The sequence below is a fragment of the Anomalospiza imberbis genome, chromosome 1, assembly GCF_031753505.1.
Source record: "Anomalospiza imberbis isolate Cuckoo-Finch-1a 21T00152 chromosome 1, ASM3175350v1, whole genome shotgun sequence".
Lineage (NCBI taxonomy): Eukaryota > Metazoa > Chordata > Aves > Passeriformes > Viduidae > Anomalospiza > Anomalospiza imberbis.
This window is the reverse complement of record NC_089681.1, coordinates 133,069,065-133,083,366: the sequence shown is the minus strand read 5'-3', so window position 1 is coordinate 133,083,366 and position 14,302 is coordinate 133,069,065. Positions and strand designations below refer to the sequence as shown.

The 14,302-nt window shown below is 36.5% G+C and overlaps 1 protein-coding gene across 1 annotated transcript in view; it reads right to left on the bottom strand.

Moving 5' to 3' along the window:
• The window catches only part of PLXDC2 (plexin domain containing 2), a 253,379-nt gene that overhangs the window by 136,411 nt on the left and 102,666 nt on the right, over positions 1-14,302 (bottom strand). Inside the window, exon 2 of the mRNA XM_068212586.1 lies at positions 2,723-2,934. Within this exon, the coding sequence (XP_068068687.1) occupies positions 2,723-2,934 (212 nt within the window). The remainder of the gene's footprint in view (positions 1-2,722; positions 2,935-14,302) is intronic.

Below are 14,302 nucleotides of genomic sequence, written 5' to 3'. Positions count from 1 at the left end.
TTTCTGAAGGTCCAGCACATCAAATGGTTATAACTACTGCTTCTTCTAGTCTCTGCAATTTAGTTCAAAACAAGTCCAAGAGAACAGCTTTACTTAAAAAACTTACCTGAATGTGTACATCATTTTGTATGAGCCCTTTCCTGAATCACAGTGCCAAACAAATGCAGGAGACAAAACAGACATGAAGAGGGAGACCCTGGTGGCTACGCTGCTGCATTTTTGGACCAGAGAGGCTGCACCCTAAGGAGAATCTCACCATTATCACCTTTCCCATGCATAGGAGCTGATCCACCCTGACTACTGGAAAGGTGTGACAAATCAATCTACAATGCACATGCTTGAAGAGCTTTAGAAGATCTGCACTTCATGCTCCCAGTCAAGCTGATGTTAAAGTAACCTCCAGACCAGGGCTGATGGCTAATCCAGTGAAATTACAGAAAAATTCCAGTAACTCCAATGGGAAAAAATTAATCAAAACTGTCATTACCTTAAAATAAATGGAAATCTAGTGGAACTAAGTTGTGCTCCACACAGGTTTGATTTTATCATTTTTCAACTTATGACTGTATGGATTGATAACTCAAGGAATATTTAATGTTAAACAGTGTCCAGACATTTCTGCCTACTACCTTCCCTTTTTCCCTTGGCTGTTTTGTTTTTTTTGTGGGTTTTGTTTTATTCATTTTTGGTTTGGTTTTGTTGTTGTTTTGGTTTTTTTCCAAAAAAAAGAAAAAAAAAAAAGGATGGATAGAGGTGATAGAAGGAGCATGAGTTTGGGTTTATAAAGCTGGAGAGAAAGTAAACTCATCATTGCAAAGAAGGACGGCAAATACTATCAAGTGAAAACAAGTTCATCGCTGTCAGTCTTCATATTAAAGAAGTCTGCATTTGCATGGTAAGCCTACAAAACACTTCAGAGAAAGAGTATCTGTAAAGGAGATGTCGTCATCCTGTAGCATCACTAAATGTAAGTGGCAGCTAATACTTATTCTCTGGATTTTCTTTAGCAAGCATTGCAATGTGCACAGAGCAAGGATTTAAAATAATCAATAAGCTCTCTAGCACTGCTGATAAGTTGCCAAGCTGCAGAAGACTGCAACATATGGATTCTTCCTCTGTAGATTTCTGTTGTATACTCTACCTTCTCCATAAGGCCAGGCATCAAGGGTTTTTTTGTGAGATGCCTGTGTGTTGGAGTGGGGATTTTCAATGGAATCCGATAATGTGTAAAACCGCACCTCTGTTATCTTACTGTGCTGAAAAGACCTTAGAAAAAATAGGTTTGCAACAGAACACAAAACCTGAATTCAATAAACTTTTCAGGTTAAGACACTGTAAAGACATTAATCTGTCAGAAAAGATGTTCCTGGAAAAATACCATTCTATGTATATCCACTTGCAAGCATTCCTTTTTTTTTCCCCAAGGCTTGCTATACATAAGTGTTAGAGGGGGACATCTGACCATTTTGCTTCATTGGAGCTTGGAACCCAACTGAATGGAAACACTGCATAGGGATCTATGGGGTAAGCCATGGAAAGATCAGCTACTAAAACTTCCCCATACCTGAGACAGCTTGCACGTTACCTGCTAAAATAACTAGAAGCAAGACTGATCTGTGTTGTAGCCCAAAATAATTGCTACAAGTGTGGGCAGATGGGGATTACACAAGGCAAAAAGTAAGTTAAAAATGAATGTGAAATTCAAAACTACAATTTATCAACTTCATGTTAGTACCAGAGGAAATGTAATTAGTGCTGTGCAAGCTGGGAACCTTAAAAACAACAAGCACAAAACACACCTCTCTGAAAGCACTATTTTTTGCTCGTGCAGGAGAGATTCTATTGTCTCTATAGATGGGTTTTATATTGCATTGTGTTTTTTATTGTGTAAGTAACAACCCAAAATCTGAAATCTGTTTTTTTTTTCCTCTGCGATTGAGCTTCTTGGAATTGAAAAAAACCTTAACACTGTTGTTTTGGAAGCAGATTATAATGACTGAAGATGTTAAGTGTAGTTTATTCCAAGCTGTATTTTACTGAAAATCAGGATGTAGATTCTATTAACAGGAAAAACACAGATTCAATACTTAAAAAATCACCACCACCACCACAACAACAACAAAAGAACCAAAGAAAACAGGACAGAAAGCTATCTGGCAGCTAAACAAGAAATTAGAGGTTGAATGACACAATAAAACAGAGGGAGAATGTCCCAAGGCTTCACAATGATGGATTCAATCCATCTTATTCTTTGTAAGACCAAAAATCAAATAGTATGCAATTTTTTTCAATCACCAACCTGAATTCCAATTTCTCATTTCTCTAGGGTCTTCTCCCCTTTGTGCCTGGAGATCACTCTCCAGAAAGATCAGGCAAAGTCTTGCAAATTAAAGTGTTCACATCAACTTCAAAAAAGAATTCAATTTTATTCTGTTTTAATACTACTTCCTTTTCCAGTTTTCCAGCAAGAACTGCTAAAACATGGGCCTTCCCTTAACTGTTTTCCAGCAAAAAAGCAAATATCCTTAAGAGACTGTCTTCATAAAGGACAGGCTCCAGCCTCAGGACAAGAGAAAACTCCAGCTTCCATGTACTGATAGGTTCACAAATACCAGAGGTACGCCTCCCCATAAGTGTTTGAATACCATGAAGAAAATGTCCTAATGTTTTACTTACCCCCAGTCAAAGACAATAAAATGAATTAGATGAAATGAATATCTACCTCAATCTGTGTAGTGTTGTCATGTCCCTCTTCAAGTAGCAGATCTGTGAAACCCCCTGGCTCCAAGGAATCCTGCCCCATACTGGCTCTGTTGGTGTCGACTGATTTGAGGGACTCTGAGTGCCTTCTCCACCTGTGGCTGCTTACAAATGAGTCCACCTCCACATTTTCCTCCACTCGAGGGAAGCTCTGAACAACTTCATAAAACACACCTGTGTGACAAGAAAAGAAAAGCAAAACAAAGCAATGTAGTAAGTGAACAGAACACTGGTTTGCTAATCATAATTGAAAACACAAGAATTTTTTATAAAGGTTTTGTACACTACGTAAAATAGCCATTTGTATCCCTGATGAAGTTTTTATGGCAATATAAGTGTTTAAAAGAACTATTATACTTTTACAAAATTCAGGAATTTGGAACAAGTTTTGTAGACTCATCTAAACATCCTAACTATTTTATTTTTCTGCTTGTTTTCTGTCTGGGAAAAGCTTTTCCTATAAAATTTTTAACTTTAATACATGTTTACCCATAGCTGACACTTTTCAAAATAGAATAAGTCTAAAAAAATATTTTAATCACCTAAGAAAACAAATGTAGAAGAGACAGAGAAACCCTTGTACAGAATTAGGTTTTTCTATTGGTTTTATGTCGAAAGAGCTTGGAAGCCATGGTGAAAGGCAAATAAACATTATGAAAGATGTGAAATTCTCATAAACAGCTGTTCCAGTTCATAAATAAAGCTGTCCTGCTGTATACGTGATAAACATGAATGATGTGTGAAGTCTGCAGACACCCACTATATCTTCTGCAAGGGGTGAGCAGTTGGGTGGTGTGTTTAACATATTAGTTTTGGACATTTTCATGCTCATTTGCAACTTTTTCATACTAGTAAAACTATCAGCACAACAAACCCATAAAACTATCAGCAGACAAAACCATTAATTCTTCAGAAGTTTTCATCTTGCCCAATCCAAAACCCTATCAAAGTATTTTTCTGTTAATTTATTTTTGTTAACACCATCAAGAGACAGTGAAGTAAGTTTGCATATTTTGCACTAAAACTCGGATAAGCTTTTCATGTTGTCTTTGTGTCTAAAAGGAGAAGTAGAGGGGTGCTCTGTGATTTTGACGGTCCAGGAAGAAGGTGATTTGGTTCAAAAAACAGAAAAAAAAAGACCTCTCAAAGTGAGTGGCAAAGTCTGGTCTACCTGAAAGGATAGATCAGTAAACAATTATGTGCAGAAATACTCCCATTGCTTTTTTTTAACAGAATCTTCTGAACAAAAGATGGTACCACTTCCAAGGTCCTTAATAAGCAACACATGTTGTCAAAGTACAGAAGAAGATTAGCTATCAAAGGTTTAAAGAAGTGAGGTTTTCCTGCATCACAGCAGGAACAGGTGTAGGAGCCATGGGTATAGAAAATTCTGTCAGACCAGAAAGTATTACAATACAGAAACAATATCTAATACACTTTAGGCTCTATGGGGTTCCATTTATCTATCAAACTCTCCCAAATCTAGTAAACTTATTTCCTAAGTTATTTGATCAATTTCAACCAAGATGAAATTATGTGAGACAAAGGTGCTTGGTCAGCTAGATAAATCAGAATTTAATTGACATGCAAAACAAGCAATCTCAGACCATGTCTATCCTCAGACCTCAAGAAATCAGACTTCTTTTATTTTAATAGGTGGCTTTTTGAAGCCTGTTTCATTGCATTTCTTAAAAGCCTTAGAACATTGACTTCAACAAATTGCTACTGTGCTCCCTATTTTATCAGACAGTCCACAGCCCGATGCAGAGGGACAGCTCAGCGGGTGAACTAACACATTCCTTATCAAAATTTATTCAAAGCAGCCCTCCCTGCTTCAGCTTGCAGCCTTCACCGTGCTGTTATGGGGATCAGGAGGCTGTGGGACATGGCAAACTGCTCAGAGCCATGGGCATATGGGGCTCCCTGCCTGTGCCCGTGGTGCCCGGGGCTGGCTCCAGGGAGGCAGCGTTTGTCCCTGCTGCCACCGAGGCTGGGGCACCGGGACACCACAGCACCTTCTGCAAGGCCTGGGGAGCATCACACACCTACAAACAGGGCGCCCAGGCCACAGCACCTCAGCTACGTCTGCGCGACCCCTTTCCCTTCCCCTGAAGCACCTTTCCTGCCTGGCCTTGGTGGCTCAAAATCCACACTCAGAGGCAAAAAAAGCATTTCACCCCCATTTTGCAGTCCTACTCCAGTCTACTCTTTTCATGGCTATCATACCTGCTTGTCGTGTTGAGGCAATCATCTAAATTAGCAAACAGAACATATGAAAAAACATATGAGGGTTTTAAATCCAATTCACCTCAAGTTGAGACCCATTTGTAAAGAAAATAAATTACACCTTGTTCTCCCACATCCTGAATAGAAACAAATAAAGTTTCTAACCTTTAAAGTGTTTGTAACATAAACTGGTTTTTAAAATTATAATAATATAATGATGGTGAGAAGGAAAGAAGTGTGTTGGGGTATTTCCAATGGCTTGGAAATTCTACACAATTTTCTCCACATTTTCTTTTACAGTATAATTGCGTCATGGCATCTGCAAAATTTGGCTTGCCCATTCCCTGTTAAAGAGATTTTCGATGTCATTAGTGCACAATTTTTACCCCCTGTTAAATTTTTAATTATGTGCCTTTTCTCTTTGAAACATAGAAAATGTTCTAAAAAAGACTGTTTCTGCCATTACACTGATAAACATTTTTTTACAGATACAAGCTATACTGATATAAGGAAGCTTTAGAATCATCTATCTGTATTCAGAATGCATGATATCCTTCTAAATTGAATAGTAGCAAAAAGTAAATGCAGGAAGTGATAACTATTCAGTTTTAAACTAATCTTTGGAGGTTTTTCACCATAAAATCTGTAAAACACTGTTATCAATAGATTAGATAACTGTCCTGGACTGGCAGTGTGAGGATACTGAGCTACAATGTGAGATAAAATCTGGATGTATCTGATTTAAGGAATAAATAAAGAAACGTACTCTGTGATTCATCCTTCATTAAACCTTTTCCTTAAACTACAGGGGATAGAGAGGGGTGATGAACTTGGCTGGACCAGCTCTGCTCCAGAATGTTCTCTTTGTTTATCCCAGCAGATCTCTAATGCTGAGAAAATGACAAACATTTTCAAAATAAGCTGAACAGGATGTTTTACTTTTATGTAAATAAAACTTATATAAATTTTCAGATAATGGATAGATGAACTCTAGTTCATCTAAAAGTTCTAAAAGGAGGCATCCCATAAGAAAAGGCATTCAGAGACCTAAAATTCCAACACTCTGCAAGTCAGAAGTGTTTGATGTTTCTGGTTGAAATCTCTGTGTAGCTAAAAAAATCACATAAAAGGCATTTTAGAGGAAATGTACTCTAGTATTATAGTCTTATCTATTAGATCTTGGAGCTCTTGCTTTAATTAACACTGAAGGAGAACATGTCATTCAAATTAATTGAAAAGAAGCCAAATGCTGTAATGTCTGATTTATAATAAAATCACAATATTGCCAAACACAGATGGGTAGCAACTTGTTTGACTTGTATCAAAGGAGATGCAAAACTTGGCTCTAACAGATCAGAAATGCTGGGCTATACAAGAAAGATTCACTGAAAGGGAAGAAGACATCTAAATGTGGTGTGGATGTGGGTTCTCTGCTTTGCTAAGACCGCCCTCAAAGAAAAAAGGACAAATTCTAACCAAATAGGCCCAAAATGCAACAACTGAACCTGACTAGTAAGATAGCTCTGATTTTGCAAGGAAAACATAAAGCTTTATTTATAAGGAAGAAACAACAAAAAATAAACTTTTTTTTTAATGGGTGGCAATGTAACCAAAGGAGAAAGAAACCTTCTTTGGAAAAAAAAAAAAAAAGGCAAATAGATCTTCCATTCATTCAACCAGTTTTGGGTTTTTCCCTCCTTTTCCAAAAGTTCCAATAAAGTTTTGCGGAGAGTTTCAGCACATCAGAATTTCAGAATTGCATTTCTGAAATGTGTGTTTTATTTCATGATTGCACACATTTAAGCCAACTCTGCAATTTGACTAATTTCATAAATGCATCATAATCAGTAAGATTTTTTTTGGAAAGACTAGAAATACTCATACATTGAAACCTGTATTCAGAAGATTGCTTGTGAGATACATGATCAACTTTCTAAATATGCCACAGCCCAAATGCTAGCAAAATCAAGTATCAAATACACAAATTTTTTCATCAAGGGACAGAAAATGCCATGATACTACTTTAGCCCAAGTAACTTTCTTTAGCCTGTCTTATGAGTATATTATGACTCTTGAAAGTCAAGTGAGAATTTCAATATGTCCTTGATAATGATGCAATAATTTTCTTAACAAATTAAAAAAATAACGATTTGTAAAATCTATCCCACACTGATAATTAGCACACAAATAGCTGTATCAGTTTGGGTCATGATTTGGGTCAACCAACAAAAGACCAGATCCTCATAATTTCTTTTTAAAGCTTGTCTGAAACTGCTAACAGAACTGTAACTATATGTGGGAAAATAATGCATAGCATGATCCTATTTCTCCCAAATAGGGATGAGAATTTATGAGGCCAGCAAAGGGAATCAGAGGTCAACAGTGATAAAACTCTGAATGATGGAAGATGATGATCACTGTACTGCTGTTGAATTGTTTACTCAGAATAAAAAAATAATGTCTAAAATAATGACACTAGCTCAAGGTGTTTTCCTTGCGATTATATAATGAGCAGCAACTAAGACTCATGCCCAATACAGAACCAGTATCAATAATAATAGTTATTATGGCAGGGAAATAATATAACTGGTAATTTCCTTCCACATCCATTTTATCAACAATATGAACTCAGACCTTCCCCTTCGCAACTGCTTTCTATTCACTAACTACTTTTCACCACTACAAGTGGTCCCAAAGAGCATATTACCACACTTCTAGAACTTTGTCTTTGTCACAACTACAACTGCTGCCGGCTGGGTTTTTGAAGTGTACTGGGGTGTTCTGGTTTTGTTTTGGTGTTTTTTTTTAAATTTTGTTTGTTTCAATTGCCTGATTTACTTTCACTTTGTAATTATTGATGTAATCATACAGGTAAATTAAAATGGTATAAGTAAAGTCAAGATCTGAGTCCACCAGTAACAATACTGTTACTTTGATTAGCCTACATCAACACTGAGGAAATATTTTTAAATTCCAGGTTTATTCATGTTCTCCAGCTACTTAAACACAATAATTTGCACATTGAATTTACAAGCAAACTGATTATGGCTTTATAATTTCTTATAGATTTGTTTTCCTATTCTTTTTGTCAGTTCCACTTGGGGACCAAGATTTAAATTTATTGCTAGCTGTGTACATACAGAAAAAAAAATACAACTTATGTCTCAAAGAAGGCTTGCAGTTTTGAAGATGCTGGATAGTAAGAGGAAGGAGAAAATTTTGGTCAGTACACAGTGATATCAGTCAAAAAAAACCTAGCCAGTATCAAGATTTTGAAGCTATTTTAGTAAAAAGAAGATTTAAAATGGAAAAAAAAAGTGGTTAATTTTTTTTACACACGCATTCTACAAGGATTTAAGTAGCTTTAACAACTCAGGTTAGAACAAGAGGGAAGCCTGATCGTAACAGAAGTGGAAGTCATAAAACATTTCACATCTACTAGGTGCTTACAAATCTTATGCTCATCTGCATCCCACACTTGCAGACCTTTTTAATATTATTTTTGGAATGATAAAAACACAATTATGATTAAGTTAACAATGTGGAGTGTAATCTTTTATTTCAGCTCTCCACTTTTGGAGACAGGAAGACAAAATCACCTTGAAAAGAAAGATAATGAAGTAGGAATTGATTTTGGTTTAGCCTTTCCTTACAAAATTGAAGAAAAAAAAAAAAGAAAAGAAGCTCTAATAGACTTAGATGCCTAGCCATGGCAAATTCAATTTGAGTACTATTCACTTAATCTTTGCACCCTATACTAATATGTTCAATATCCACATCTCCAGTAGCACTTGCAATAATTATCATTAATGCAGACCCCTAGATGTACATAGATGAATATTTAGCACATACTAAGCTTCCAAAAGGAAGTATATCTGTAATGTTCTTATGTACTTGGCACACAACTTGCACTGTTAATAGTTTTATTTTCTTGCGGATTATCAACTACAGCATAGAAAAGGAAGTAGTTAACAGATTTTAAATAATTTGATGCTTTCTGATTAACTTGTAGCAATAATGTCAAAATGTTAATTCATGTGTAGTTTATGTATTTTCTGTCCAAACCTCCCTATAACACAAACCCTTGTGAAACTACAGAATTATTTATTTAAAAAGCAGAAAAAAGTAAATAATTCAACAAAAAAATGCCCTGCCAAGAGAAATGGAGATCTCTCTATAATATTCTATTTATATGCAAATTCTTGCTTTTCCAAACTCGATTCAAAGGTTTGCCAGAGAATACTAATACAAGCTGTACTTTATTTAAACACATTGTAAAGAAGTTTTTTTTTTTTTTTTTTTCTGGTCAGTACCTGGATTACAATATGATTGCTGGTATTGGACAGTAGCATTAGAGCTGTCTCCTATGCATACACTTCACTGTTCCAATCTGAAGGCATCTTTCTTTTTCCTGAAGGATCTAGTAAACCTAGGCACTAGAACAATGCGAGGATACAAGAGAAAAGCATACAAATAGTGAACTAGGTGTTCATAGTTTGAGCTGCAGCATATGTCTGGAACTTATTTTGCATGACTTGTTGAGAAAGAAGACAGTAAATAACTGGAATGTATGAACCTGTGCTAGCTTGGCTAATTATGCCCTTCCGAGCAGATAGTGCCAAATGCAACTTTGATGGAAGAGTTATCTTTGGTTTTAGCCTGAGGAAAAGCCAAAGGCTAAGGCAGAAGGAATCCCATTGCTCAAAAAATGGATTAGCACAGACAGCACACACAGTGTCTTTGCACAGCAGCATGCAGAGGAAAAGAGCAGCGATTGCAGGGACACTGCTCTGGCCAAGACACCACTGGCCAGCTCTCCACAAGCCTGTCACTCACTGGTGCTGGAGCAGCACCAGAGGGTAATTGGCTCCCTGGGTAGCCCTGTCAGGCTAACTTTGAATCAGGCATGAGGATCAATGCCAGCATTCACCCCAAAGGCAGCCATGCAGGATTGGGCTGCTCAAGCAAAGAGGTACAGATGGACAATGGGGCTCACATACCAACACAACGGAGCTGCCCATACAGACAGGTACAGGCAACCTCACACAACGTCAGGGGCACGGATTAATTTCTGAGCAACCTGGCACAGTGGAAATAAAAGAAGAAAGTTGGCACAATGGCATAATGCCTCATCAGGTACAGCAAATACTGATGACACACAGATGAAGGATTTCCTCTCCTCCCTAGTCAGTGGTGCCCAGCAGACTGAAACCACTCTTGGTAAGTTTGTCTCAAACGAGGGAAAACTCCTAAGCCTCTTACTATCTCCAAACAGACTTATTAATGAGTTTGTGGCAGTGTGCCAAAACACAGCCTACATGCAGAGTGACACTTCTGAGAACTCAACATGCCCTGGACAATTCAAAGAAAGGCAGATCATGCAATGTAACCCCAGCATGACTTAAATATGGCACATTTCTCTCTCTGCATCCTCAATCCCCTCTGCCCCCATCACAAGAGGGGAAAGGAAGTGGTTTGCAGTAGTAGATGTTTCACAGAGCTCACGATTTGGAAAACTGGAAAATGAACAAGCAATTCCTGTTGCCCAGAAATGTGTAGCAGAGAATGCAATAATAATCTGATGTTATAAAAGCTGAAGAAAAAAACTGCATTGTTTTTCTTCCAGTAGAGTAGCAAAAGAGAATTTTTTGAAGATGAGAAAATTAAAATTTACAGCTGTTTATGGAGACATAACTTGGACTTTTTTCAGCTCAAGATCATAAATTGATTTCCATCAGAGCCATAAATTTAAACCCCTTCATTTTCATTATGGATCAAACAAGGAAACTAAATATCTTCTTTCATTTTCTGCACACAAAGTCTTCCTAGACAAACAATGATTCAGGATTAAGAAAGATTAATCCAACTACAAATAAACAGATTGATCATTTGTAGAATTAATGAAATCATTTAATAAACAGTAAAGGCTTAGTGCCAGAACTCACTACACTGTAGTGTCAAGATGTTTTTCATGAAGTTTCCTGCAAAAAGTAAAAGAAGTAAATTGTCACGTTCAAACACAGAGTTGCTCCAAGGGTCAGAAGTATATATGGGCTTATATGGTATGGTTACATGTTTAGGTTAGCAATGATTGAAAAATACATTAAATGTAAGTATTTTAGAATTCTTAAGATATCTTTATCTGATTTTCATGTCTTTATATATGCACTGAATTATGCTTACACTGTTTTGTCTGTGATGCCTTTTTTGTTTTTTTGTAGAGATGAGATGGTCAAGAAATGAAAATGGTATTTTATTTAAAAAAAAAGACATTGAAGGTCTCTTTATTGAAATGTCAAAAGACATTTCCAGGTCTCTTCACCATCAACTTGCAATTGCTGTTCAACTTAAATTTCTCTATAGATTTACCCAGTTCCCCCATTTCTGCATATTTTGTTCCAAAATAATAGAGCAAAACTCTTAAAAAGAAGACCTATTGCCTTCCATTTTCACTCACATGCATGAAGTAAGTGTCCTAAGAATTTCTGAAAACAGAGTAGAGATTCTAAATAATAAGGGATCCAATCTGTCCCAGTGCAGTACCATAGATATGGTCCTCTGTAAGAATAGTCACTAGAGAAGTCAGAACTTTTCAATTTTTGAAGAAGCATAAGAGAAACCTAAGTAATTATAGTAATATACATAGTGTTGAGATGGATTCTCTAGAATAAACTAAATATATGATGTAAAAGAGCAGTTTACTTATATTTCTTAGTATTTTTTCATAATAGTTCAATGAATGCCTCTCTTTTGCAATCTGTAAGATGCAGATAATGAAACGAACTTTTTCTCTTAAACATGGTCTGTGTTACTGATAACAAGCACTAGATAATAGCTATGTACTATTTTATTACTATAAGGCCATTGCTTATTTCTTCCAGTCTCTCTGTTGGCAAAGTATTTTCTGTCTTGTCTAATGAAGATTAAATTTGTCGCTGAAATCACAATGGGTCTAAATGCCTTCAGCTTTTTTTTTTTTTTTAATTTTTATTTTCTGGAGAAATTATCATTTTAGATTCAGCTAAAATCAGCTAAAATCCTAGCTCAGGATATGTGCTGGAGAAAAACATCATGTTTCCAGCACACTAATGGGAGGAAATTAGAGCAGAGATTGTTTTTAAGCTCTGGCACAAAATCTGTCTTGCTAGACTTGATGTGAGACCAAAAAAAAAGAAAAATCATTGATTAAGGAGGAATTGTTGTAGAAATGTGTTTAGAGTCAAAGAATAGCTGTATTAAAACCATTAGAAATCAGAGCCATAAAAATACACATTAAGCCCATTTGAGATATGCATGATAGAAAGACATTCTTTGTTTGGCAGAAAAGAAACAAACCCTTTGAAAACTGGCAGAGATACTGGAGAAAGAGAAGATAAAATATTTCATCGATCCTGAAACTTGTCAAAGCAATGAAATTATCCAGAAAATGTTGAATTGGACTGCCCAATACATGGCGTATTGAATATTGCCTTTGTCTTCTCCCAAAAGGCAGACGAGCTAGTACTGTGGATTGTGCAGCTCTGGGGAGTAAAGTTCAGGAAGGGCATGTTTTCACAGTTTTTAACAGATGAACAGGACTGGAATGACTGAACTCCTATAAAGGCATTTTAGAACTTACAGATAAAACCTGTTTGTTTTTTTTTTTTTTTTTAATGCATGTTACATTTGACACACTCCCACCATACCAAAATAAAATTAGGGAACTGCATTGCTGACATTCACTTTTAATATACACAAGTTACATAGAACTTAGGCATTTGGATAGACATATTCTGGGAGAAGACTTAATAAATGTGTGTTTTTTTCTTCTGTATTAAACACCTTCCAATTCAACCACAATTGAATTTCCAGGAAAAGAAACATTATCAGCTTTGCAGCACTCCTGCTGGGGTGGGTTTGTACGCATGCTGTGGACATACATTTCATTTGTGCGTTGTTTTTAAAAAGGAGGTAGAAATGGATACTGCCATTACTGTTGCAAAGCACATGGTGTTTTGGAAGCTGTGCAGGGATGAGCCAGCTTAAATGACATCAGTCTACACTTTACGAAGGGACAGATTTGCAACTCTGCTGTGCCAGTGCTTTTCTAAATGGAAGACAGGACATTATGTAATGTGTGAAAATCATTACACATTAATCATCATATGAAGAATATGTTATTTTACTTTTCAGAGGGTAAAAAAATAGACGTGACACATGGAACAAGAGAGTTCAGTACATTCCTAAAAAAACCACAAATGTGCTTAAATGCTTAGGGAGGAGCTTCTTTCCAAAATGAAGCTGAGCTTATAGGAACTCAGACTTGGTAGACTCAGTGATTGGATGCATGCAAACACTGCCTAGTGCCCACAGAGAGCTGAAGGAATGACTCTATGAGGAAAAGACCTTCTTCACAAGATGGTTGGTTTTCTGCTTGGGTAATCACTTGAGTGCAGAGCATTTTTACTTTATTGAGCCACTCAGTCAAACTCTTGCTCATATTCCTTATTATCACTGGCTAGAAGGCAAATTCAAAGGATAAAGGAGAAAAATAACTTTAAGAGAGAAAATAGAGTGTTTTAGAAGCTTTTTGATAGAATGACATTTCAGTATTTAATTACTAAACAAAGACAAGAATATACATGTACAGAATGAGTTGGTAAAAATATTGGCCTATTTTGTTAGACAGAGATTGATATATCTGTAAAATATACTTGAAAAATTACCTTTCTTCTCATTCTATTCACCACAGATTTTATTCCTAAGAAGCACATAATAATGCTGTCTCAATGTGCTATTTCTTTTCTCTTTCCAAAGGAAGAATAGTGCCAACAGTCTGCTATGATTTCCCATGCCCTGCCCTTGAAATTCAATGACAGAAAAGCACTAGCCAGATGCACAAAAAGGCATCTTTTAGAGCAGTCTTATATTTCTTTGTCACATCATCTTGCTGCCAAGGTTTTAACCCACATCCTGGCTGACAGCCCATCCAGAGCCAGAGCAGCCACAGTAAGGTTTGCAAACCAGCACTTCACATCTTGAAGCAGGGAGAAGATTCAAAACCAGCTTGACTACATTCAGTGTTGTAAAAGATTTGCCTGATTCCTGGAAATTAATATAACCCTAGAAATCATACTTAAGTTTCTCAAGAACAAGTTGGTTTTGTTTCCAATTAGCTCAATGCTAATTTAGGGCACAAACTCTCACTCTGTACCACATATATTCACACTGCCAAAGCACTTGCAACTCATGCAAGTCCCAAGCTGGTGACCTTTAATGGGATTTTAAGGGCCCCTAAAACTGCCCATCTTCTACAGGCCTGTCAGTTCCACTCCAA